Source organism: Carassius carassius, chromosome 28 (assembly GCF_963082965.1).
Source record: "Carassius carassius chromosome 28, fCarCar2.1, whole genome shotgun sequence".
Taxonomy (NCBI): domain Eukaryota; kingdom Metazoa; phylum Chordata; class Actinopteri; order Cypriniformes; family Cyprinidae; genus Carassius; species Carassius carassius.
Genome location: NC_081782.1, coordinates 29,777,177 through 29,803,228, shown reverse-complemented (window position 1 = coordinate 29,803,228; position 26,052 = coordinate 29,777,177). Strand labels below are relative to the sequence as shown.

The 26,052-nt window shown below is 39.1% G+C and overlaps 3 protein-coding genes across 4 annotated transcripts in view; 1 reads left to right on the top strand and 2 right to left on the bottom strand.

Annotated features, from left to right (window-relative positions):
- Positions 1–484: 484 nt before the first annotated feature.
- On the bottom strand, positions 485–8,363 carry ftr86 (finTRIM family, member 86). The gene is made up of 9 exons (XM_059513680.1): positions 7,796–8,363; positions 4,851–4,946; positions 4,539–4,772; positions 4,082–4,241; positions 3,235–3,327; positions 3,040–3,174; positions 2,388–2,453; positions 2,092–2,294; positions 485–939 (listed from the first exon to the last, which is right to left on the bottom strand). The coding sequence occupies exons 1-9, from the start codon at positions 8,303–8,305 to the stop codon at positions 604–606; spliced, it is 1,833 nt and encodes a 610-aa protein (XP_059369663.1). The 5' UTR covers positions 8,306–8,363; the 3' UTR covers positions 485–603.
- Positions 8,364–12,421: 4,058 nt separating this feature from the next.
- On the top strand, positions 12,422–21,247 carry nudt8 (nudix (nucleoside diphosphate linked moiety X)-type motif 8). 2 transcript variants are annotated; one of them, XM_059514968.1, is made up of 5 exons: positions 12,422–12,579; positions 15,463–16,137; positions 16,209–16,341; positions 20,573–20,645; positions 20,760–20,936. In XM_059514968.1, exons 1-5 carry the CDS (start codon positions 12,494–12,496, stop codon positions 20,786–20,788), a joined length of 996 nt encoding a protein of 331 aa, XP_059370951.1. In that variant the 5' UTR covers positions 12,422–12,493; the 3' UTR covers positions 20,789–20,936. The 2 variants fall into 2 exon arrangements, with proteins under 2 accessions (XP_059370951.1, XP_059370950.1); XM_059514967.1 differs by having other exon boundaries at positions 12,423–12,579; positions 20,573–20,650; positions 20,760–21,247.
- A 1,209-nt stretch (positions 21,248–22,456) lies between these two features.
- Positions 22,457–26,052, bottom strand: part of si:ch1073-280e3.1 (complement C2) — a 38,023-nt gene continuing 34,427 nt past the window's right edge. Inside the window, exon 19 of the mRNA XM_059514966.1 lies at positions 22,457–22,811. Coding sequence (XP_059370949.1) covers positions 22,656–22,811 — 156 coding nt within the window. The 3' untranslated portion in view covers positions 22,457–22,655. The remainder of the gene's footprint in view (positions 22,812–26,052) is intronic.

Below are 26,052 nucleotides of genomic sequence, written 5' to 3'. Positions count from 1 at the left end.
ATCATTAGTTTGTTTCTGTCCTTTCAATTGCATCTGTAGCATAAGGAGAATCAACTGAAGTTTATGTTTTCAGTTAATCAACTGAAGAAATAATAGAGCTATAGGAGTTTAATTAAGGGGAGAGAGGTTTTCGCTCTCAATTTCACAGAAAGATGTGGGTTTGGGGCCAGTAATGGATCTACTTGAACTAAACTACCTCAAATTCAAATTCAGACATATGTAGCGGTGCTTCATCAGTGTCTGTCTCAGCATGAAGCTTTATTTATTTTCTACAGCTTTTCAAGGCTTGGGAAACATTGCTGGTTTTCTGGGACACTTGGGAACACTGGCATCTTTCTCCGAGTATTTATAGACCTCACTGCTCTTGCTGCCAGGACAAACTTGACTGAAAATGTTCAGCCGCTGCCGACAGATAGCTGTACACTGGAGATAACTCACATGCATCAGCTTTTATTCAAGTAGATAAACACACAAACACTTATGATGCATTAGTATTCATGTTTTATTTTCATCATGAGGTTGTAAACAGATAAAGATTGCAGTAAGGCTGTATGTTTAACAGCTGGTTTTCTTCAGTAATTCCTCACAGTGGTTGTCTCCTCTTCAGCTGAGCTCACAGATAGAGATGGAGGATCCCACTCCAGACCAGAAGCGGAAGCTGGGGAGGAGCGGTCTGTCGAAGTGCGTGTGAACGCTGCATATCTCTTGGGCCTGATTGTGCGAGACTCTGTAAAAGGCCAGCACGCCGGTCTGCTGGTCCAGATAGACCCCGATGCGTTTGGCTTTGGGAGCGGACAGCGCGGTCTCTTTGCCATCATGCCACATAGAGAAGGCCTTGCCGGACCAGTACAGGCTCCAGGACTGTGTGTTGTGACCCAGCCTGGCGCTGTCGTCCGACGCGGAGCGATCCATGTCCTTATAGGCCACGCCAACCGTCACCTGCAGAGAGAAAACCAATGTCAGGAGACCAGCGGAATAATCCAGTAGCTAGAAGTGAAATATCATGACTTTAGATAAAGCTTGAGCTTAATAAACTAATTTTCAGCTGAATGAAAACTGCCTTTAGCTGATGCAAGAGAGGCCTTTTATTTCAGCAGTATTTTATCTGACTTCAATTATGTTTTCTAAGATAATTATTTTAGTTAATAAATAAGTGAAAATACAATCGTTTGTGTATTGGCTGTTTAATAGTCTTCTCTGTTTACAGTGTGTGCATAATTATTAGCTAAGTTGATATTCTGATCATATTTTATTTAATCATATCCAGACTACATCAATATTAAGAACTGTTATTAATTATAGGTGAATCATAATTTATAACTAAGGCTGCAAGTGTAAAGCGAATTGTATACAGTTGTGCATAATTAATAAGCATCTTTTCTCTCACAGGTAGAATAAGCCAAAAATCAGTGAAAAAATAAAAACGTATTGAATGCCGCTGAAATGGGTGCAATACTGTAGAAACAGCTAAATTAAGGTATAGTAGAAATGTTCAAGGGGTCAGAAAAAAGAAATTAACTGCGAAAGACTTTAAGAATTAAGGTGAAAAAGCCAGCAAGAGGCCTTTAGTCTTCAAAGAGTCATCTCTACATCTTAGATGGTCTGAGGATGAGTAAATGAACACAACACTTTCATTTTTGTGTGAACTATACTTTAAAGATTATGAATTTATACTATGCAAATAAATAAATAAATAAGTGCATATTGGCCTTTACTCTCTCATGACTAATTTTGTGACAACAGCTTCTATGCACCTTGTGTGTAAAAGCTAAACATTAATCTTACATTGCAAATCATCCAGTGTATTTGAGTAGTTTGTGAATTAGTGCTGTCAAACGAATAAATGCATCCAAAATAAAAGGTTCTTTTTACATAATATATTGGTGTGCATTGCGAATATTACATTACATGCACACACACATACAGCATATATTTAGAAAATATTTACATGTATATATTTAAATATATTTAATAAATAAATGTAACATTTTCTTAATTATATACATGCATGTGTGTTTATATACGTAATCGATGTCACAGCACACACACGAACTCTTTCTCTCGGCTGTGATGAGAGATGACTGCGCTCACCCTCTGTCCCGTCCACTCCAGCTCCCAGTAATACGGGCTCCCGGCCAGCGGTTCCACACACATCACCTGCCTCCAGAACAGGAACCGCTCCGGGTGATCCGGATAATTCTGCTTCTCTGCGCACAGAGTCGCCTTGCGATATCCATCAGACAGACGGATGTGACGGAAAGCACTGTTGTGATCCAGTGTGGGCTCGATGCGGACTGAAAGAGAATACACACAGTTACATACATATTATACATATATATATAAATGCCCAGCAAATTTAATGAAGTAGAAAAATCACACAATCTCACATTTGAGCATTTCCTCTCTGGTTTTAGGAGCTGGATTTGACACACAAAAGGATGCTGATGCCTCCGCTGTAGAGACACAATAAAGAGGTTTAAACTGTATTTGTGACCTAAACACAGTCATCAGTGTCACAGATGTATATTTGTAGAAATAGACAACAATACATTGTATGAGTCACAATTATACATTTCTCTTTTATGCCACAAATCATTAGGATATTATGTAAAGATCATGTTCATGTTCCATGAAGATATTTAGTAAATCTCCTACTGTAAACATATCAAAAATGCATTATCATTATTATTATTATAATATGCATTGCTAAGAACTTCATCTGAAAACTTTAAAGATGATTTTCTCAATATTTAGATTTCTTTGCTCCCTCAGATTCCAGATTTTCTAATAGTTGTATCTCAGACAAATATTGTCCTCCGAACAAACCACACATCAATGGAGAGATGATTTATTCAGCTTTCAGATGATGTAGAAATATCAATTTTTAAAAAATGCACCAAATGCACTTATGATATAACTTAACATAATGGGTCAATCTCATGAAAACATGTTTTAAGTCACATTTCACCCATCCAAAAGCTGTATGTAGTGCACGTATATTTCAGGAGGATGGGATGAAGTGAAGTGGAGATGGTTTACCTGCACTGGCAGAGGGACACGCTGCTTTCTTGTGATGTTCTTGAGTTGCAGTACAAAAAGCTGGGTCTTTGGCTTTAGCATCTGGTTTCACAGACTCCGACTTCACTTCTGTAACTGAGAGGAAAAGAGTTGACAATCAAGCGGGACAAATTCCTTGTACACTAACAGTACTGCAATGATAAACTCTGGTCTTACCTGTGTTTAGTGAGGGCAGCTGTGGACTGATGGAGACCAGACCTCCGTCACACGACTGACCAGATGAATGCACTTGAGCTGCTGACTCATTGACTGCAGCAAGACACCAGACTTCTGTCAAAAGGCTTCTTTACAGCACTAATACACTGGATTATTATTTATAAAAGTCAAATTTACAACCACATTTCTCTGAAACTTGACTGTGATGTCAAAATAAAGCAGCACGTTTCTTTGCACTGCACTGTAGTGACTTTAGAAACTAAATACTTATGTGCGTCACATAATAAATAAACATCTGTTATGTTGCTCGATGACCAAAAACAGCATAAAGATAGTATAATGACATATTCAGCAGAAGATATATTTAGTCTAATTATTAATAAAATCAATGTATTTACTCATTGCAATTTATAGTAACACCTCACTTAAAAGTCTTTACGTATGATCCATTGCATAAAAAATTATGTACACTGTAATGCATTCATGTTTTCATAAGCTAAAATGCATAATAACATTTAAAGGTTTAATTATCATGTGTTTTAATGAATTATACTTTGTAAAGGTGTAACAGCGAAGTATTATTGGTTACGATTATTCATGAGATTTGAACAACTTTAAAGATGATTTTCTCAATATTTAGATTTCTTTGCTCCCTCAGATTCCAGATTTTCTAATAGTTGTATCTCAGACAAATATTGTCCTCCGAACAAACCACACATCAATGGAGAGATGATTTATTCAGCTTTCAGATGATGCATAAATGTACGTTTCCATAAATTGACGGTTATGACTGCCCTTGTGCTCCAGGGTCAGATATGATGAGATAAATCACTGTTATATGACTCACCCACTCTAAAGATGCTGGCCAGGTTGGTTTGGGTCAGATTTAGCGTGGCCTGTCTGTAAGCGTCCAGACACCGTCTGACCCCAGATATCACAGACTCTGGACTCCAGATCTCCATCGCTGCATTTTCAGCCTGATCCACCGTTCCCACGGCCATGAACGTCTGCAGAAGATACGGGTCAGATTCAGTACAATCTTATAACCTTTCATTATTACTCTGCATTTATACACACGTTTGTTTAAACAAATCATATACCCAAGGTGACATCAACCAAATAACTCATTATATGCTTTAATTTTCCATGCATTAGAATGTGTTGTGTTAAGTTTAAATTTAAACTTTAATAAACCTTAGTCAGAATAGGTTTCAGTTTTATATAAATATATCAGTTATGCCGATTCTGAAGTGTTTTCATACACTACCATCAGCTGCCATTGTTAAAGCTGAATCATCCCTTACATTCAGAAAGGTGACGGGGTCCTGGATGCTGTCCAGTGTGCACAGCTGCTCTTGTTTCTGCTTCAGGCGGATGATCTCCTGCTGGAGGCTGTATGTTTGGGCCTCGACGCGGCTGCTGGCTGATTTCTGGTGCGTCTGAAGAAGCTCGAGCACCTGAGAGTGACTGAGCTCGACGCTCCTCAACACATCTGCAAACACCGCCTGACTGTCCATCAGCATCTGCTGCATGGAGCTCTGTGAGCGACAAACACTCGTCTTAAACCACTGCATTACTGAGACACAAAGGACAAAGATTTCCTATGGGATTATTACCTTGTGTGCTTGGGAAACCTGGGGAAGACTCTGAATACGCTTTTCTCTGTCTGCAATGCTCCCCTGTATCTGATCACTCACTTTCCTCAGCTCTTGCTGTATCAAGACATACAGTACAATGTTAATGTACGACAGTCCAAGACATTCGCACAGCAAAAACATCAAAAACTTGAAGAGGAAGTCAGCAGTAAAAAGTTCAGGGGTTGCTTTCCTTCCCATAATTAATCTGTCTAATGCAACTTTTAATTAACTAATCAAAACTGTTACTGCATATCAGATGAGTGAGACAGAAAGAGGGTTTAGTTTGCTGTTATGAGACTTATTACTCATTATTCTTAACTGAATTTAGATTACAGTAACAGATTAAGCAAGCTCAGTGGTCTGGGGCCATATGATAAAGTGGCCCTTCAAAAACGCATGGATGATATTATACACCCTCGGTATTATTTGAAGCAAGTAATTGACATTGTAGGACTAGGACTTGTATCTGCTCAATAAATGTCTGCAATCAGGGTTTATCCCTGATCATTTAAAAATGGCCGGAGTCACCCTAGTGCTAATGAAACCTTCACTGAATGCTTCTATTCTAGCAAATATCCGGACGGTATCTGTTCTACCTTTTATTTCTAAGATTATGGGGGAAAAATTGTTTTTCAGTCTAATAATAATATCTAATAATAACATCTATGAGACATTTTTTAATCACTGCATAGTACTGAAATTGCCCTTGTAAGAGTTCTTAATGATATTCTAATAACTACCGATTTAGGTGTATTTAGTTATACTGGACCTGTCCTCAATCTTCACAACTGCTGATCATAAATTATATAATCTCTCACCTGGAGCCTTATGTGGGTCTGAGGGGGACAGTTTTAAATTGGTTTAAATCTTTCCAAACAAACCAAATCTTCTCAGTTAAAATAGGAAACTTCACTTCCTCTTTAGGCAATCTAATTTGTGGTGTTCCTCAGGGATCTGTTTTAGCACCTACTCTTTTTTTTTTCTTTTACTCTAGATCTACTTCCTAGATGGATCTACTTACTTGGGGTCCATCTTTAGGAAATATGGCATTTCTTTCCACTGTTATGCTGACGATATGCCAATGATCTACCTGTGACCTGTGAAATAAGTGTGCTCTTAATAGTTCATCAGCATGCCTAGATGACGTAAATCCATGGCTTTCAAAAAATATCCTTTTTCTGAATTCAGATTAATTGGAAGTTATTGTTTTTGGCCCCCCTGAAACTTAAACACAAAACAAAACTTCACCTTGAGTCCTTAAATTTAGCTATTTCCTCTAACGTGCAGAATAGGTGTAGAAATTGACAACGGCTTGAAATTTGAAAACAAATCAACTCTGTAGTAGGCTCTAGTTTTTCCTATGTTCACTCTCTCTAAAAAGACAACCTTGCTTTCTAAAGCGTCTTTAGAGGTTACCATCCACACCTTCATTATATCTCGGCCGGATTACTGGAACTCTCTTTATTGTGGTGTTTCTACTCGAATTTCCTGTTTACAAGTAGTTCAAAATGCAGCAGCATACATTTTAAAACACAGAGTTCATGCCAACTCTCTAAATATTATCTTAAATTAACTTTCTATATTTATTCTTGTTTTAGCAATGGCCTGTATTCTCTTTTTTTTCTGTAGCCTCGTCTCGGTACAAATTATTTTGGTTTTAACTACTGGTGAATCTCGAGTCACTGATGATTGTCATTTTGACCTTTCTCAATTACAATTCGCTGTTTATTCCACCTGCTGAGTAAAGACTATAAACGATCTGTCACCCAACCCACTTCTTTTGGACTATTGAAAAATAACACCCATTACCTGTCATTATAAAGCTTGAAAGAACCAGGACGTTTTTAAATATAACTAAAATTGGATTCATCTTAAAAAAGAAAGTCATATTCACACAGGATGCATTGAGGATGAGTAAATTATAGGGTAATTTTTTTGGGATTAACTATTTAAGGCTCTTAAAGAAGTCATGGCAAGCTAAATTAACTTTTACATGTTGTTTGAACATAAATGTGTGTTGGCAGGGATTTTACACATATATGATGATAAAAATCCACCCAGTTTAAAAAAAATTGAAATTATCCCTACAAATAATATCCCTTTTCTTAAATCAAGCCGATTTCATATTCTTGGCTGTGTGACATCACACAGACCCAGGCTCCTCCCACGATAGTTGATTGACACTGGTGTTTTACCTTAGACCTGGCCTGAGTGAGCTGTCATCAGCCAGACATTGGTTCGACGCTGGAGCAGAATAACTCCCAAGCGATTGAGGTGGTTTTTGGTTGGATGAAATAATGAACATAGCAGTCGTCATTTACTCCCAACATCTGAGCAGCTGAATACGTGGCTACGTTTGTTAATGAAGGGAATGCGCTCCCGATCTACCTAAATGCGTTTAAGTACACGTGAATCATTCGTGATCCAGCTTTACCTACAGAAGAAGTGAGTATAAAGTTATTAATCTTAGCAAATCGCCTTTCCTAAAAATGTGCTAATTAGCAAGTTTCACAATGAATGCGGCTAAAGTTAAGAGTGAGAGCCCACAGAAGAGGGGGGCGGGGTCAGCAGAGCACATTAGCATTTAAAGGAACATGCACCGAAACGAGTCACTGTGAACAGAGCCGTTTTTGACAAGGTAAAAAGGTGTATTTACACTACCACTGAGAAATTTTAACCAATGTTATAGACTTTCCATTAAGACCATTAAAAATCACTTGTGGAAAATTGGCATCGGATATCTTTTATCATAGCGGCTGTGTATATGGCCCCAGGTCACCCTTGAGTTTAATACATTTGGATAAATGATGACTTTGATGAACAGAATACACATTATTTCTTTCTTTTTTACATTTTGAGGTGAAACATGACGACGCTGTTGACAGGTTTTGTGAGATTTACCCAAACGCGATGCAGTTGCATACCTGAATCTTTAGTCGTTCTTCATCTGGACGCACCACCTGATGGCCTTTGTGTCCGAGAAAGCTACACTCGTCACAGATGCACTGTTTGTCCTCACAGCAGTACAGTTCCAGCACCTGCTGATGGAGCGGGCAGAGCTGCGGAGAGCTGGAGGGCAGAGAGGGATACAGTCCGGTCTGGGACGCAGGAGCTCCTGAGGATCCCTCCGGATCAGAAGAGGAGAACGCTTCTGGACTCTCAGAGACAGATGAGTCCGGGCCGTCCTGCCTACTCAGCCTCAGCTTCTCCAGAGCTTCCATAAGCATGTTGCTTCTGGCCAGGACGGGTCTTGGTTTGAAATGCTGTCTGCATTGAGGACATTCATAGGAGCCTTTCTTTGCGGTCTGATCCCAGTGCTTCTGGATACAGAGCAGGCAGTAACTGTGTCCACAGGGAAGGGTAGCAGGGTCCTTGAGGATGTCCAAGCAGATGGGGCAAGCAAACGCCTCCGGAGCCCAGTCTGTCGTAGCCATGATGTTGAAGAGAGGTATATTGAACAATCCAGGGTTTCTGCAAAACCACAGGCGACAACTTTACACACTTCCTTTTAAACCAGAACGGGTGTGGTTAAAACTAGTAGTACAAGTTCTCTGGATGGTTCTAGCTAAGCACTACACACATTTTCCATGACACAGCTAGAATAAAATGTATGGCAGGCTGACAAACCTGTGTATCTGGTCAGGGATCGGGGTTTAGAAACGCAATCTTGTAAAACAGCTTGAGGCGTTAAGTTATGAAAGGTTCTGATAATGTTGTATAAACGTTGCTATTATGTTGTTAACATTCCCATTGTGACGTCTAAGTATTGAACGGTTGTTGTTTTTTACATTAGTGCATCCCCTTGTAATGTTTCAGAAACCACCTTTCCACGTCCGACTTCAAACTACATAATTACTACATAATTACATAACAGTCAGTAATACGTAATGTTTTTGTCAAAAATGCCATGTGTGTATATAATTACCATAAATAGTATTATAAAACATAATTAGTAAGAGTAAGAGCTCACTAATATATATATATATATAGTACAGACCAAAAATTTGGAAACATTACTATTTTCAATGTTTTTGAAAGAAGTTTCTTCTGCTCATCAAGCCTGCATTTATTTGATCAAAAATACAGAAAAAATGTAATATTGTGAAATATTATTACAATTTAAAATAAATGTTTTTAAATTTATTATACTTTACAATTTCATTTATTTCTGTGATGCAAAGCTAAATTTTTAGGATCATTATCACATGATCCTTTAGAAATCATTCTAATATGATGATTCATTATCAAAGTTGGAAACAGTTCTGCTGCTTAATATTTTTTCAGAACATGTGATACTTTTTTAGGATACTTTGATGAATAAAAAGTAAAAAAAATAAAATAAAAAAAAGAAGCTATGTTTTTAAAATATAAATATTTTGTAATAACAATATACACTACTGGTCAGTAATTTGTTTTTTAATAAAATCAATACTTTTATTCAGCAAGGATGTGTTAAATTGATAAAAAGTGATAGTAAAGAAAATATATTATTAGAATATTTTTATTATTTTGAATAAATGCAGTTCTTTTTAACCTTTTATTGATCAAATATATGAGACAGCAGAACTGTTTCAACACTCATAATAAATCAGAATATTAGAATGATTTCTAAATGATCATGTGATCGACTGATGTTACATGTGACACTGAAGGCTGGAGGAATGATGCTGAAAATTCAGCTTTGCATCACAGGAATACATTATTCTTGTAAAGTATATTCAAATAGAAAACTATTATTTTAAGTTATAATAATATTTCACAATATTACTGTTTTTTTCTGTATTTTTGATCAAATAAATGCAGGCTTGATGAGCAGAAGAAACTTCTTTCAAAAACATTAAAAATAGTAATATTTCCAAACTTTTGGTCTGTACTGTATTTATATATATAATTAATTAGTGAGTGAATGATATATATTAGTACAATATTACATTTCTTTCAGTATTTTTGATTAAATAAATACAGCCTTGATTAGCATAAGAAACTCATAAAAAAATAAATAATAATAATTTAAAAATTCTTACTGATCCCAAACTTGTGAGCAGCAGTGTACACAAGCACACACAAAAAATAATAAATCGCCGTAGGATTTCATTTTTATTTATTTTATAGTTAGTGTAATACAGCAGTGTCATAATTATGTATATAATTATAATAAATATTTGAAAGCTTGGTTTTTATTGTTCTATTCTTGTAATGTGTTGTGACATCTCTATGATAACTGAATGAACTCTTTGTGGCTATGTTATTTTGGTCACGAAAAAAGAAACATTCATAAAAGACATCAAGCCACAACTAGCATTTTTTTTACACATTATGAAGATTTTTATTTAAATGTATTAATTGTTCTGTTGCATTAACTCCAGTTAAGTTAAGACAGATGTGCGATTGTGTAGGGTGTTCCTGACCTTGTCGATCAAAAGCAGATTCGGGTCTCGAAACACTTGTCAAGTGAAGTGAAACACACTTCAGAGCATGTTTCGAAACATCTGCGCTTCGGGATCTCCACACCGAAGCCATCCCCATGTGTACCTTGCCTGTGTTTTTGACCTTGGACTGTTTCTTGTTTTTGTGATTGTTCGATGCCTGCCCTGACCACTGCCACTCACTCTTTGTCTTGGACACTGTTGTTTGTTGATGTTTGACCATGCCTGTCGTGATCACGATCTGTACAATTAAGCTAGCAATTGGATCTTATCTCCGTTGTCACGCTCTAGTCCCATTACAACAAATGAAAATATTGAAAAGAAAATATTAAAATATTTGTAACAAAAATATGAATGTTTTCATGTACCTCATTATCATTTCATGATGGTCTAAGCAGCAGGTTTTACACGATCACGCTCATACAGGTTTTCAAGATGCTGATAGATATGTTCATGTTGCATGTGATGGAAGACAATGATGTCATGCAATGTTTTATGTTTTTTTAAAGAGTATTTCCTTCTTCCTGCTTTAAAGCATTATCAGGAAAAGATCATGTGGATGCGATGTGCATGTTTGAGATTTGCACTAGATTATCTTTTAATATTATGCATGAGGCCTGGCAATTATGTCGGTCAGAAAGTAATGTCATGTGACACATGATTAAGCCTTATTTTCAGCTTTGATCACAGCAATCAATTAAATTTGAACAGATACTCTCACAGAAAACCGATATAATAAAATACAACTGGTTGTATTTTGAGATGATAAATGCAGCCCTGATGACCATACCTTTCAAAAACATCATCCTGATCCCAAATTTCCAAGACTCCAGATAATGGTGTGAATGCATGAGCAAAGGACATTTTTTGACCAAAGAACATTTGACTAACCCTGGCACTATATTCTGTGAGTCATGGCACTTGTACAGTAAAAGATGTTTGAACTGAAGCTACATGTCACAAATTTTATACCACGCTTCTGCCAATCATTAAGAAGTTTGGGTATGTGGCCCAATTTAAGCCCAACCAAGAAGTTGCCTAAAAAGACTGCGAGAAACTGCTAAAAACTGCTCCGTGTGAGTTTGTGATGTCTCTGAGAGTTTATAAGAGCGTGGAAACACTGCTGTGTTTAGACCTATAATGCCTTCGTAGTATGCTACAAAGTTAGTTAGTCATGTTGTTGACATGTCCTTGTTTTGGTCAAAGCATAAAAACAGAAGAAAAAAGTAGTAAAGTATTAAGTAGTTAACTTAATAATAATAATAATATGATTAGTGACAGGTTAACTTTCGTAGCCGTCTACATAAATAAAATATTGATTATAATATCCAATCGATTCTTCAGGTGTTTTTCCAATTCAACCAAATTTCAGAAACTTCTCAGCTTATACTTTTGATTTTCTTAAGTAAGATAAATGTGTATAGTGATGAAAGCCAAACTATTAAATGCCATTGATGTATATTCACTGAATAACAGAGGAGCTTTAGCTATTGTTGCATTATAAGCCAATGAATGCTCAAATGCCTGTAACTCAAAAAGTATTAAATATATCTTCATGCCCTTTTACATTTCGGTTCCTAACAAATTCAAACAGAAGCCAGATTTTGAAAACACGTTTGTTTGCAAGTGTTTAGCTTCACAGTTAGACTAAAGCTCAACAGACACTGACCTGCAACCCTCAAATGTACTTACAGGTCGTGAGGCAGGATTCAGCAGTCTGCGTGTAAACCATAGACTGTATAAAAACAGGTGTAAACTCAGAAAATCATCGATCAAACAAACGCATTTTTGAACGAACCGAGGCACTGACTGATCGATAATGAATCGTTCTTATTCGGTTCCTTTTGATGAATCGATCGAATCGAATGACGATTCAAAAATCAGAGGCCAACCTGACTCTTGCGAAGGAAAATAAATGTGTGAACAATACGCTTTGACAGCTGTTAAAATAATTTCCACAGTAATTACAAATAAAACACGATAGCTACGTGTATGAATAAACGTTTTATAGTGTACGAATGAATAAATGTTTCATAGTCTGAGTTAAATCAATTTGAATCACATTCAGTTATATGGCTAATAAACCAAACATACCGTGAAGTGTTAATGTGATTAATTAATTTGTTCACTTGTCCGCTGTTTGAGTGTATTGCAGTGCTGTGTTTGTCCTGTAGGTGGCGCCACGCGGCTGTTGAAATGACGCTTCAAACACACGCCGAAGAAGAAGCTGCTTCTGTCACAACATCCGTCAGACGTCATCGTGCTGATTTAGTTATTTTAAGGTGAGTCATAAACGGCTTTCTTTTTAAAATCTTTTATTGTGACTTATTCGTCTTAAAACCAACGTGTGCTCACACCGCTGTATATTACAGTTATGCTGTGGAGGAATTGTGTTTCCACGTGTATTAGAAAGAATAAATGGCTGATCACTCTGAGATCTTAGTAACTCAGTGTTTCATTTTTCCTCAGTGATTGTTTTGTTAATATGATAACGAGTCTTCAATGGCATCGGTGTTGTTTGTCTCATATTGTTGTTTATTCGAAACCAATGTCATTCTGAATATTAGGATAAGAGCTGCCAAAAAAGTTTGTGTCTCAGATAATGTTAGATTTTAATTCGAATGTGTGTTTATAGTAATATTAAATCATTTGTGTTTCCGATCCGAGTATCTTTACCAACCTCTCAACCTATTTATCCAGGTGATGTTAGGCCTCTCCAGCTGATCCATCGTTTTGATCAACTAAAGTGTTTCTAGAAACCATGTTCAACCAGCTCCAGTCAGAACAACACACCTTATAAACCTCACACCTGTGATATAGCACCAGAAATGTTTCTTGAGCAGTAAATCATCATATTATTCTGATTTCTGAAGATCATGTGACACTGAAGACAGGAGTAATAATGCTGAAAATACAGTGGAGCATCACAGAAATAAATAACACTTTAACAGATATTCAATTCAAGTTTATTTGTATAGCACTTTTTTATGATACAAATCATTGCAAAGCAAAAACAAATACAAAAAATTACGTTTCTACAATATTTAGTAGTAGCTTATCAGTGGTGACTGTCAGATTATGTGCATATGACAGGATTTTGCAGAAGAATTAATAAAATACGTAGTCAACTAGATGATGAACACTATTAACAGCAATTATTATATGATGCAGTCACACTTGTAGCAATATTTGTTAGTTCTGTTGTTGATTCAGGGTCAGCATCATCTGGGGTCATCTGAGGGTCAGCATCATCTCTTCTCAGGTGTTCTGGATCCAGACTGGAGCTTGTGTAAATCCTAAACAAATAGAGACATAATTAGCGTAGCTGCTGTTCCTAGTAAAATTAATAAGTTTAAACAAAGCTAAAGAATAATAATGCGCATTTGATCAGATATAACTGGTCATAAATTATGAGATACATTATTTGAATGCTTGGCGAAAGAGATGCGTTTTTAATCTAGATTTAAACAGAGAGAGTGTGTCTGAACCCCGAACATTATCAGGAAGGCTATTCCAGAGTTTGGGAGCCAAATGTGAAAAAGCTCTACCTCCTTTAGTGGACTTTGCTATCCTAGGAACTACCAAAAGTCCAGTGTTTTGTGACCTTAGGGTGCGTGATGGATTGTAACGTGGTAGAAGGCTAGTTAGGTACGCAGGAGCTAAAACATTTAGGGCATTATCCGCCTTTTTCCTCAACACAGAAGTAAGCCTATGGGTTAGACTTCCGTTTCATTAGCCGCCATAGGTAAATAATGAGGAGAATAGCAACGTGCAGTAAACGGTAAAACCATTTGCAGTACAAACCAGTGTGTTCTTAATCAAGATAACGATTTAAATAATATAATAGGACAAATCAATTTTCAATATCAAGCAGCAAAACTAACTGTTTTATACAGCTAAAAATAGCTGGATGCAAATGAGACCGGAAGCTTTACCCATATAATTTACAAATGGTGGCGCCCATTTTTACGTCAGGAAAAAGTTGGATAGTTAAGTAATAATATTTTGTAACTGATACAGAACTTAACAGGTAGCCAGTGCAGAGACTGTTGAATTTGGGTAATATGATCATATTTTCTTGACCTGGTAAGGACTACCTGTAGCTTGTTTATTGAAGAAGCAGGACAACCACCTAGAAGTGCATTACAATAGTCCAGTCTAGAGGTCATGAATGCATGAACTAGCTTTTCTGCATCAGAAACAGATAACATGTTTCGTAGCTTGGCAATGTTTCTAAGATGGAAGAATGCAGTTTTTGTAACATGGGAAATATGGTTTTCAAAAGATTTTTGACTGTAGAGGAAGTAACAGTACATCTAATACGTCTAGTTGCAGATTGTAATCTACAAGATTCTGTGTAGTGTTTTTTGGTCCAATAATTCATATCTCTGTCTTATCCGAATTTAATTGGAGAAAATTATTTGTCATCCAATCTTTTACATTTTTAACACACTCTGTTAGCTTAGATAATTTAGAGGTTTCATCTGGTCTCGTTGAGATATATAGCTGAGTATCATCAGCATAGAAGTGTAAACTAATCCTGTATTTTCTAATAATATTACCAAGGGGCAACATGTATATTGAAAATATAAGAGGACCTAGGACAGATCCCTGTGGCACTCCATATTTTACTGGTGATAAATGAGATGACTCCCCATTTAAATAAACAAAATGGTAGCGATCAGACAGGTAGGATCTAAACCATCTTAGAGCCTGCCCTTGAATACCTGTATAGTTTTGTAATCGATCTATGAGTATGTCATGATCTATGGTGTTGAACACAGCACTAAGATCAAGTAAAACTAGCAATGAGATGCAGCCTTGATCTGACGCAAGAAGCAGGTCATTTGTAATTTTAACAAGTGCAGTTTCTGTGCTATGGTGGGGCCTAAAACCTGACTGAAATTCTTCAGATATTCACACAGAAAACAGCTGTTTGAAACTATAAAAATATCTCATAATATTACTGTTTTTTTTTTTTTTTTTTTTTTTAAATCAATGCATCATTGGTGAGCAGAAGAGACTTTGTTGCCATTTATTCACAACATTAGATTATATATTTTTCCTTAAAACATTTCTACATCAAAAGTGTGGATTGAATTGTGCTCACTATTGCAAGAGTATCCGAGAATCCGCTTTATTAATGTTGAACTGTGTTTTTACAGGATGTTTCGGACTCCACACACAAAGACTTGTTTGAATCAGCTCAGACTGGTTTCGTTGCTCAGAGGCACTCATGAACGAGGCTCTTCTTCTTTGAGAAGAGATGATGTACAACACAAGCACTTCTGCTCCAGCACCATCTCTAGAGCTTTCTCTGATGCGTTGGACTCTCCTAAACATGTATGTCCACCGGCCACCATACGGATACACACTGGCACTCGTTTTCTATTAACACACATGAGTTATGGCTGTATGAACTGGCTACACATACCAAATGCTTTCTTGCTGTTTTTACACACCTCTCAAAGCCCCACTAATCGAAGCAAATGCCAGAAAAGCAGTATTAAAAGATGCTGCAGTGTCTTAAAGCGCAGCACAGAAAGCCCTAGCATCTTCTGTGGGTTGTCTAGCATTGGCCCAGTCCTTTGTAAAGCTGCAGTCCAGACTCGTGGGCTGCACAGAAACGCCCCTCAGCGGCCTGTGATGGACCAGTGTTTGTCTGCAGGGAACGAGGCTCGCTGCAGACGCTCGCTGCAGGCCAACGCTGCTCTGTACGCTCGGGAAGGGAAGAGCTGGGCCGCGGTGCTGGTGTGTCTGTGTGCCGTGAGCGGGGTTCCCGCGCTGCTCTTCACGCTCAGATCCGCCACACTGAAGGGCAGGCACAAAGGAGATGTCAGGTATGCATCACGTCCGGCGCTGAAGCTCCTCTGAACTCATCTGAATGCCCTTCTCATCCCTGTTGTGCTAGTTTCGCAGGGGGAAAGAAGGACCCGTCTGACAGGACAGTAGTAGACACGGCTCTCAGAGAAGCGCACGAGGAGCTGGGGATTCACATCAGTGAGGAGAAAGTGTGGGGTGTGCTCAAACCGCTGCGTGATACGGTCAGTGTGCACTTCCTGTTTGTTAGCACGTAGCATGTGTGATGTTCTGTGAGGTATTAGACTGGAAACATACTTTACTTGAGTATGTGAATGCAGAAAAGACTCCTTTTTAATGGTTTAGTTACATTTTATTAAACAAAAAGCATGTCTAATTAATTAAAATCATGAAACTTATACAATTTAACATCAATTTATTTATGTTAAAGGCCCTATGAAATATCTTTTTCTTTTTGCTTTGTTTGATTGTTACCGAATTCTGAGTTTTGGCATGTCTAATTATTCGAATGCATAAAACTACTTTTATTCACTCTTGAAATAGCCTCATGAAATGTTTTTCCCTTCAGAGATTCCGTTTTGCATTTATATATTTTTGGTTCATTATTTTATCTTTAAATAAATAATAATTAAACTAACTTTTTTTGGGCAAATAAAGGCGATTTAATTTCGAAATTAAAACGTGGGAGAATTAATACTGTGTGATTATTCCTTAATAGGTAGTAATAGATTTTACTTAATAATAGTAATATATTTCTGGCACATTGTCTTAAAGTTGAACCAAACTTTTCTTTTGACAGGTTGCCGTATAAACCTTTACATTTCTGTGTGTATAAGTTATGACACTATTTTCAATCGAATGAAATCATAAGCTGAAATCACCACGAGGGTCACACAGGTAACTCTGACTTTACTACGACAATCTGCTGCTTCTGAATCAGCTACTGTAAGTGTGTTTCGTTATTAGTTTAAGTATTTGCTATTGACTGTTCAAATGCAGAGTTTTGCGCATCGTGTGTGAAAGATAGTGATGGGAAAGTCGGATCATTTTACCAACTCGGACCTTGAGTCTCGTTCAGCATAATGAACAAATCTTTTTTTGAGTCATTTATTTCATTTTAGCAAAATGTAATTAAAATGTTACGTGTTACTTCCCTAACATGTCTACTAGTACTTACACTACAAACAATACAGAGCTATAATGCTGTAATAAACAGAAAATATGAATTTGTTGTTTACCTTGGTCTTCAGTCTATGATTAGTTCACCTCACCACTTATCTGACAAGTCTTCGGGTTTAAGTTAACCAATGCAGTCTGAACCGGAAAGAGAATTGATTAGTTTATCTCTCGAGTCATCTTTTGTCGCGTGATGTGACCGCTCTAACCAGGGGGGTAGAGATGGGATACTTACATGGTAACTCCTCAGGAACGGTCCACTTAATATAAAGTGTAACATTCTAGACACCAACCACAATTTATATGTAAAGCCTAACTTACTAACTGCTGCTGCTGCTTTTTAACATCAGAGTAATTGCTTGATAAATCTAATATAAAGTGTTATATTTCTTTACCAAAAAGTGCTGATAGTCCTGTAACACATTTGTACGTTCATTACCAAAAATGTCCTGTTACACATTTGTATTTTCATATACCATTCAGTGAGTTGTTACATGTGTAGTTACACAAACATTAGAGCTGTAGATACTATGTACCAATGTGTACTTGCACTGTTGGATGGAAGGAGGGTGAAGAGTCCATGGTTAGGATGAGAGGCATCCTTGATGATGTTTCTTGCCCTGCCCAGACAGCGCTTGTGATAAAGGTTCTCAATGGAAGTAAACTGGGTGTTGGTGATCCGTTGAGCAGTTTTCACCACCCGCTGGAGTGCTTTGCGGTCAGATGCAGAGCAATTGCTGTACCATACTGAGATGCAGTTTGTGAGTATGCTCTCAATGGTACAGTGGTAGAATTCAGCAAGGATCCTGGGACTGAGGTGAACTTTCTTAAGGCTTCGTAAGTAAAGGCGCTGCTGTGCCTTTTTGACCAGGGTGGAGGTGTTCTGGGACCATGTGAGGTCATCAGAGATGTGGATGCCAAGGAACTTGAAACTCGACACACGCTCCACTACACCTCCGCATGACTCCTAGTCCGCCTGAAGTCCCCAATGATCTCCTTTGTCTTCTTGGTGTTTAGTTCCAGGTTGTTCGTGGCACACAGCCAGGTGCTGCACCTCATCCCTGTAGGCTGACTCATCGTCATTCTTGATCAGACCTACCACGGTGGTGTCATCTGCAAATTTGATTATGATGTTGGAGTCATGGGTGAAGAGGGAGTACGGGAGAGGGCTCAGTACGCAGCCCTGTGGCATGCCGGTGTTAAGGGTGATGGTGGAGGAGGAGAGGTTATCTAACTTAGTCAGAAAATCTAAAACCAGGACGGAAGTTGTGAGGGGCCAAGGCAGTGGAGTGCTTCGGTACTGGCACGATGGTTGAGGTTTTGAAGCTAGTGGGGACAGCTATTTGAGCCAGGGACAGATTGAAAATGTCCGTGAAGACCTCAGCCAGCTGCTCCGCACAGGCTTTAAGCACACGACCAGGTATTCCGTCAGAGCCAGCTGCCTTCCGTGCATTCACTTTACACAGAGTACGGTAAACATCTGATGTAGAGAGTGTGAGAGGCAGTTCACTGGGTTGATGCTCAGCTTTGAGTGAGATCTTATTATTTTGGTCAAACCTAGCATAAAAGTGATTGAGCTCGTCAGGGAGGGAGGCAGAGCTGGAGGGGGGCACAGTGTTAGGTGGTTTGTAGTCTGTGATAGATTGTATGCCTTGCCATATACGCTGGGGGTCTGAAGAATTGAAGTGTTCTTCAATCCTCTGTTTATGTTTGAGTTTGGCCTGGCCAGGTATCTACCCTTCCTCAGGTTGGCTCTGGCTGAGCTGTAAGCCTCCTGTCTCCAGACCTCAAGGCTGCATCTCTTGCTTTGAGCAGAAGGCAAACTATTCTGTTCATCCAGGGATTCTGATTGGGGAAAATTTAACAAAAAAGAATTTGTGTGTGGTCACTCTGCTCACACATCTGTTGATGTGCTCCAGGACAGAGTTGGTGTAATTGTCGATGTTAATCTGAGAGTTTGTGGTGGCCTGGGCAGCAAACTCACTCCAATCTGTGTGCTGGAATTGATGTTGAAGAGTGGAGTCAGCACCTACCAAACAGATTTTAACAGTTTTTAATGTAGGTCTCACATTTGATGACCGGGGTGTACTTGGGGAGCAGGAACAAAGAGAGGTGGTCAGACTGACCCAGGTGGGGGAGGGGTGTGACTTTGTAGGCATCAGTCACATTAGTATAAACAAGGTCCAATGTTTTATGTCCCCTTGTAGAGCAGCAGACATTTTGATGAAATTTAGGGAGAACAGATCTTAAAGTGCAGTGATTGAAGTCCCCAGCAACAATAAAGGCTCCATCCGGGTGCAAGGTTTGTAATTTGCTAAAAGCAGCCCAAAGTTCTTTCATAGCCACTTTAGCATTAGCGTCCGGAGGTACATAAACTGCAGCAGCAACAATACAAGTAAACTCACGTGGTAGATAGAATGGCCTGCACTTGATAATCAGGAACTCCAGATCAGCAGAGCAGTAGGTATCAACAATGACAGAGTCTTTACACAATGATTTGTTCACATAAATGCATGCTCCGCCACCCTTGTTTTTACCAGAGGTTGCTGCTACTCTGTCAGCCCTGGAGAAAGAGCGTCCATCCATATGCACCACGCTGTTTTGGGACACCATTACAGAGCTATGTTTCAGTGAAGAACATAACAGTGCAGTCCATAAGCCATTTCTGTGTGAGGGTCCAGATCTTTAGTTCACCATCTTGTTCATCAGAGACTGTACATTGGCAAGGAAGATGCTGGGCAGAGCTGGTCGATGTGGGTTTAGACTTAGCTTAGCACACAGCCCTCCACGCCTTCCCCGTCTTTGTTTACAGTCTCGACGCGACGTCGAGCACTTCCGGTCGGTGCTAGTGATCCACTTTTCTGCGGCAATCTCTGTAGCTCCGACGGGAGTTCGATGAAGTCGAAAGGATGGTCTAAAACTATGTTGGAACACCGATTGTTGATTACCTGGAGTGACTGTTCACTGTAGCTGTAGTTTGCTGAATTGAGCGAACACGAAGGAAATAACCAGGTTAATAAACACTATTTTCCGAAATCTGGTAAGATGCTGACCCTCGCGATGTGTTCGCGCCGCCATCTTGTCTCATCAACATAATCTGTTTTAGCAAGATTTTAAAGTTTATACCAATGTGTTGATGGATATAAATACATGCTATGCTCATTTCCAGGAGTATGAATATTCTTCTGACTCTATTCAATGTACCATGAGTGCATTTCTGAAGGGAAAATCAGTGTAATTCTCCAGTTGAAAGTATATATTTGTTTTTCTAATTTGCAGTCTGGAATGATGATTGCACCTGTAATAGCCAATCTTGGACCACTGGAGGTGCTCTCTTTTCAACCTAATCCAAGTGAGGTACAGCACAGTTTATCTCCCAACACGATCTATTCAGTTCTTTGTAATCATGGCAGTCTCTTTGTCCTCTGATATGAGTTGAGTAAAACTGCATTTCTTCTTCTGACAGGTGGAAGAGATTTTTACCCTGACGCTTGAGCATTTATGTCAACCCCAAAGCCGAGGCTACACACACTTCCGCACTGGAGATCATTACGGGTACACACTCCCAGTGTTCCACAGCCCTAAGCATCGCGTCTGGGGTCTCACAGCAGTGGCCCTGGATCACACACTCAAAGTTATTGTGCCACCAGAGCAGCTGTTAGACCACAGCGTGGTTCAGTAGCACCTTTCTGAGATCCCCCCCATTGGTATGTTTAGGGTTAATGACTGAATTAATTGTACTGGTTAGCAGCTTTGCTTTAGTGAAAAGCCTCCAGTGAAATCAGGAGTGTTTGTTTATACAAAGCACATTCATTTGATTGTACTTTTGGGATTTAACATTATACATTGTTCTCCTTCATCTTTACCCAGATGATTGTTTTAAATGTGAGTCTAATACAAATGTCATTTTATTTAACATCACTGCTTATAATTAAAGTGTTCACATGCTTTAAAGTTTGGTGGCATGTGTGTTTGAAATAAAATGTTTTAACAAATAATATTTAATTCATTTCAAATTAATTAGCAATTCACTGACAGCTATACTACTTTCTACATATAGCTATATTGAAAGAAAGGTGATTTAACACAGCCATATTTGTCAATGAAACAAACTACAGAAAATAGTGATTTTAAAATTCATTTAGTAAAAGAAAGAAAAAAAAATGGACCACCCAAATTAAGATCATTGCATTTTTGAATGATGTACCCAATACAGTGTGCTCAATGTTCATATTGAAAATTTAGTATAGCATTCAGGTGCTCTATACATACAGAAAACAAACGAGTTGTAAGTATGCATACTATACACTAAAGAAATACTGTAAGTTATATGGGAATAAAAGAAGAATTGTAAGAACACACACACACACATTGGTGTGCTTCACATCTGCTTCTTCCAAGTTTATTGCTCAGATACACAGTTCATAGACTCTTCTTGTTGATAGTGTATTAATTTATAATACAATAAAAACTTTAAAAGGGGATTGGATAAATTAACAAATCAAGGCCTCCTATTTCATCTTAGGGAACATGTAAGTGGCCTAATGGTTAGAGATTTGGACTACTTACCCGAAGGCCACAGGTTCAAGTCTCGGTGCTGGCAGGAGTTGTAGATTCGGGGGGGTTGAATGAACAGTGCTCTCTTCCACCCTCAATACCCATGGCTGAAGTGCCCTTGAGCAAGGCACTGAACCCCCGTTGCTCCCCGGGAGTGTGTTCATGGTGTGTGGGGGTGGGGGTGGTGTTAGCGCAGGGGATAAGACGCATGCCTGTGGTGTGAGAGACCCGGGTTCGAATCCACTATGAAACGCCAATGTGTCCCTGAGCAAGACACTTAACCCCTAGTTGCTCCAGAGGCGTGCGACCTCTGACATATATAGCAATTGTAAGTCGCTTTGGATAAAAGCGTCAGATAAATGAATAAATGTAAATGTGTGTGTGTGTGTTCAATTGGATGGGTTAAATGCAGAGCACCAATTCAGAGTATGGGTTACCATACTTGGCGACTGTCACTTTGACTTTTTTACCTCTGCGTCATATACAATATGTGTATCTCTTTAAAATTAGATTTCAACTATTGCATACATATATATTAAAAATAATCGACTTAAAAAGGCAAGGCAATATTCTGCAAAGAGAATGGGAACTTGTGTCCAGTTATGGGAGGCCCTTAATATCCTTTTAAATAAATTTAAATTTGTAGTGTCTAATGCAAAGAATCTTTCAGCAGGGATTATGAAAAAATGTGTAATCATAAATGCAATCATAATCTTTTTTTAGTCACATTATTGTTTATTCTCTTGCACTGAAGCTTGTAAGTCTGAAAAAACTGCATTGCAATCAGCTGTTATTCTCGGTTGTTCTAAGGAAGAAATGTCAGATCCTTCTGAAGGTGCTGCTTGAGCCAGGGCATCAGAGGGAACACACTGATGTGGAAATCTCTTGCATCCTGAGGCCATTCTTTGACATTGGTATGTGAGTCACAGATCTGCTTCGTGCCCCAGCTCACCACTGCCACCTGGGGGACAGGAGCAGAAGTCAAATTACTCCAGAATGTCTCAGGTTACGCATTTATCCATGGTTCCCCAAGAGGTAAATCAACATGTCCACCTCTTGGGGACACTTTGGGGAATGCTGCCAGCATGACCGGAGTATGAAGCATGTGTGAAAGAACACCAATTCTTGTGGACCATGTGGTCTGTGATGTCATAGACAAGAACCCAAAAGTATAAAGGGCAACTGCTAAATACATCACAAACTTGGTTGTCTGAGGAGATGTGAACAGGTAGACCGAAGGCATGGCAAGGGGACGCAGCAACTTGTTCCCTCTCTGGGGCCATGGTTACAAAAATGTTACCCTTCAAGGGAAAATCTGGTTGCGTCCTCCTCTAGGGGACGCTTTGGGGAATGATACCCAATCACGCCATGCTGAGGGGCATGCCTTTCTGACTGGTGAGAGAGCACTAAAGTAGGTGACCAACATACACCAAACCTTCCCTCGGGCCACTCACATAACTTGGTAGAAATAGGGAGCCCAATTCCAGATAAAGGGGGAACACTCTAACCTAGATAAGAACACAACCATCCTCAGATAGCTATGCTACATAAGGATATGATAAGCATATGATACAGTACATAAGACCACCGAAAAGCCTGTAAGCCTAGAGGAGCTGAAAGATTGCTACTAACAATCCCAGCCAGAACACAGCTATCCGCATACAGCTATATCCACAGGGTCTTATAACATGAGCCTTCTTAAAAGCAGTCCAGACCAAAGAAGTGGGCTATACAACCCTACCAGGAGAGATAGCGCTGTCAAGGCAAGGGCTCAGGGAGACCACAACTTAAAGACCCTAAGAAGGGGAGCAGTCACTGTATAAGCAAGGGTTCAAGGAGACAGTTACTTAAAAACCCTAAGCAGGTGAGCAATCAACGAGCTGTCACTCAGCTAGTCCCAACCACCTAGCCTAAAAACCAAGTAAGTCTTACTGTGAACCAGCCCAGACCACAAAGAGTGGGCTACGACCCTAGCAGGGAAGGGCTCAAGAAGACCGCTAGTTTAACATTTTTTTTAAAAAACACAGAAAGTGGGGAGCAGTCACTAAGCTAGCACATAGATGTCCTCGGATAGCTATATAGAAGACCCATTTCCACCATAGGAACTTTCCCCAAGAACTTAGGACTTTGGGCCGCTAGTTGGTGTTGGGGGGGGGGGGGGTCCCTGAGACAAATTGTTCCAGATAATTTCAGTGGAAAAGCAGCTTATGTTTGAAGGGCTACCAGAAGGGGGACCAACTGAAACTACCCAGAGCTAGCACAAGCTAGGCTCTAAGAAAGGGGCCTGCTGCAATTGGCAAGACCACCAGCAGTGGGCTGTCTAAGGGGAGACAGCACTATCTAGGCTGGGCTCAAGGAGACCGCTACTTAAATACCCTAGGCAGTAGAGCAATCACAGGTATACTGTAGTACACAGTTAACCTCAGATAGCTATGTTTCCAGAAAAGGGCTACAGAAACTGCAAGTTAAAACACATAGCTGTATTAAAGTAAGCCTGTCCTTCCATAACCATGGTTTGAATATAACCACCCTCAGATGGCTATACTTAGGAGGTCCCGAATCAATGTCAGTCCCACGGTAGGCTAGCAAGCACTGTTTATTGACCAGAGGCTCACAAGAGAGAGATCCAGGCCATCAGTAAATCATTCGCTGAAGAGCAAAAACATAAAATACCATTAATACAACATCAAAGCCTGATGCAAGCTACGACCATAACACTAGGTGGCTTGACACAGCTATCCTTGAATAGCATTTCCCTCAGAAAATGCTGAAGTTTGCCCAGACCATAGAAGTGGACCATCTACTTAAATCCCAAACAGGTGAGACAGCACAGTCTAGACAAGGGCTCAAGGAGACCACTACTTAAACCTAAAAAAGGAGAGCAGTCTCAGAGCTGAAACACAACTATCCTCGAATAGAAGTTTCCAAGACAAAGACTTCAGTGCTAACCTGAGAGAGCTTGTGCCAAGAGGAACCCAACCAAGTCATAGACGCCAGGCTAGAACACAGCTGTTCCTCAGACTGCTATATTCCAGAGCAAAGCAAGCTTGAGCTGGAGCATAACCATCCACAGACAGCTACAATCTGAGCTGAGACAGTTCACTTAAAGCCCTCAAGAGGGGGAACGTCTACTCAGCCCAAACTTACTAAGCAGGATTCAGAGGGACCGCCCACTTAAAAGTACCCAGAAGCCTGGGGAGGCAGCCCACTCCTGAACCCTTCGTCTTTACACAGGAAGAGACATTCCCCATAACCACTCTAGGTCACGGAAACACTTTGGGAGAGAAAGCTCTCAAGCATCTCTCTATAGAGGATTCTATATATCCATGCCCAGAAAGGCTCTCCACACACAACATAACATTCATATTAGAGAGGCACAGCTGAGCTGAATATAACTCCATGATCTTGCCATCTCGCATGCTCAGAGCTAAAAATTACTCTGTGCTCACACTTCATCATTAAAGCAACATGAGCATTATCTGTTGCAAATGTATTACCCAAAGTGTACCCTAAAGAGGGACGCAGCTCTAAGTTCCCTTGAAGGGGAAGTAGATTTAATGTAGCACTTTACAACACTGTTCTCTCTAAAATCTTCTGCGTCTGTTGTTTTTCCAAGTCAATGAGAAACTAAAGGCATTAGAGCTATGGCCCTACAATGGATAGGCCTTCTAGTGTGGCTTCCCTTGTGGATAACAGACTGTGGATGAAAGCCATGATATTACCAGTCACGTAATGGCAGTTTGAGCAAGAGTTCTCTAAGTAGGCTGATTAGTAAATAAATAGTGATAAACCTGGTTTTACAGTAAATTAAAGGGTTAGTTCACCCAAAAATGAAAATTAGCCCATAAATTACTCACCCTCAAGTCATACTAGGTGTATATGACTTTCTTCTTTCAGAGGAATACAGTCTGAGTTATATAAAAAAATTGTCTTTGATCTTTCAATCTGTTTAATGCCACTCAGCGGGTGTTGCATGCATCAGTCCATAAGAAGTTAAATAAAAAGCGCCCATCCATAAAAAACAAAACACATTTTGGAAGACAAATATTCCACTATATATATATATATATATATAACTATTTGAAAATCTGGAATCTGAGGGAGCAAAAAAAATAAATAAATCACCTTTAAAGTTGTTCAAATAAATTCTTAGCAATGCATATTACTAATCAAAAGTTAAGTTTTGATATATTTACAGTAGA

Excerpts from the sequence above, each read along its gene's own strand:
- ftr86 (XM_059513680.1), bottom strand. The coding sequence starts at position 8,305 with ATGGCTACGACAGACTGGGCTCCGGAGGCGTTTGCTTGCCCCATCTGC. Across the intron at positions 4,773-4,850 it reads AGGTTTCCCAAGCACACAAG|AGCTCCATGCAGCAGATGCT; the intron begins GTAATAATCCCA and ends TGTCGCTCACAG. Across the intron at positions 940-2,091 it reads TGGAGTGGACGGGACAGAGG|GTGACGGTTGGCGTGGCCTA; the intron begins GTGAGCGCAGTC and ends TTCTCTCTGCAG.
- nudt8 (XM_059514967.1), top strand. The coding sequence starts at position 12,494 with ATGACGCTTCAAACACACGCCGAAGAAGAAGCTGCTTCTGTCACAACA. Across the intron at positions 12,580-15,462 it reads GCTGATTTAGTTATTTTAAG|GATGTTTCGGACTCCACACA; the intron begins GTGAGTCATAAA and ends GTGTTTTTACAG. Across the intron at positions 16,342-20,572 it reads TCAAACCGCTGCGTGATACG|TCTGGAATGATGATTGCACC; the intron begins GTCAGTGTGCAC and ends TCTAATTTGCAG.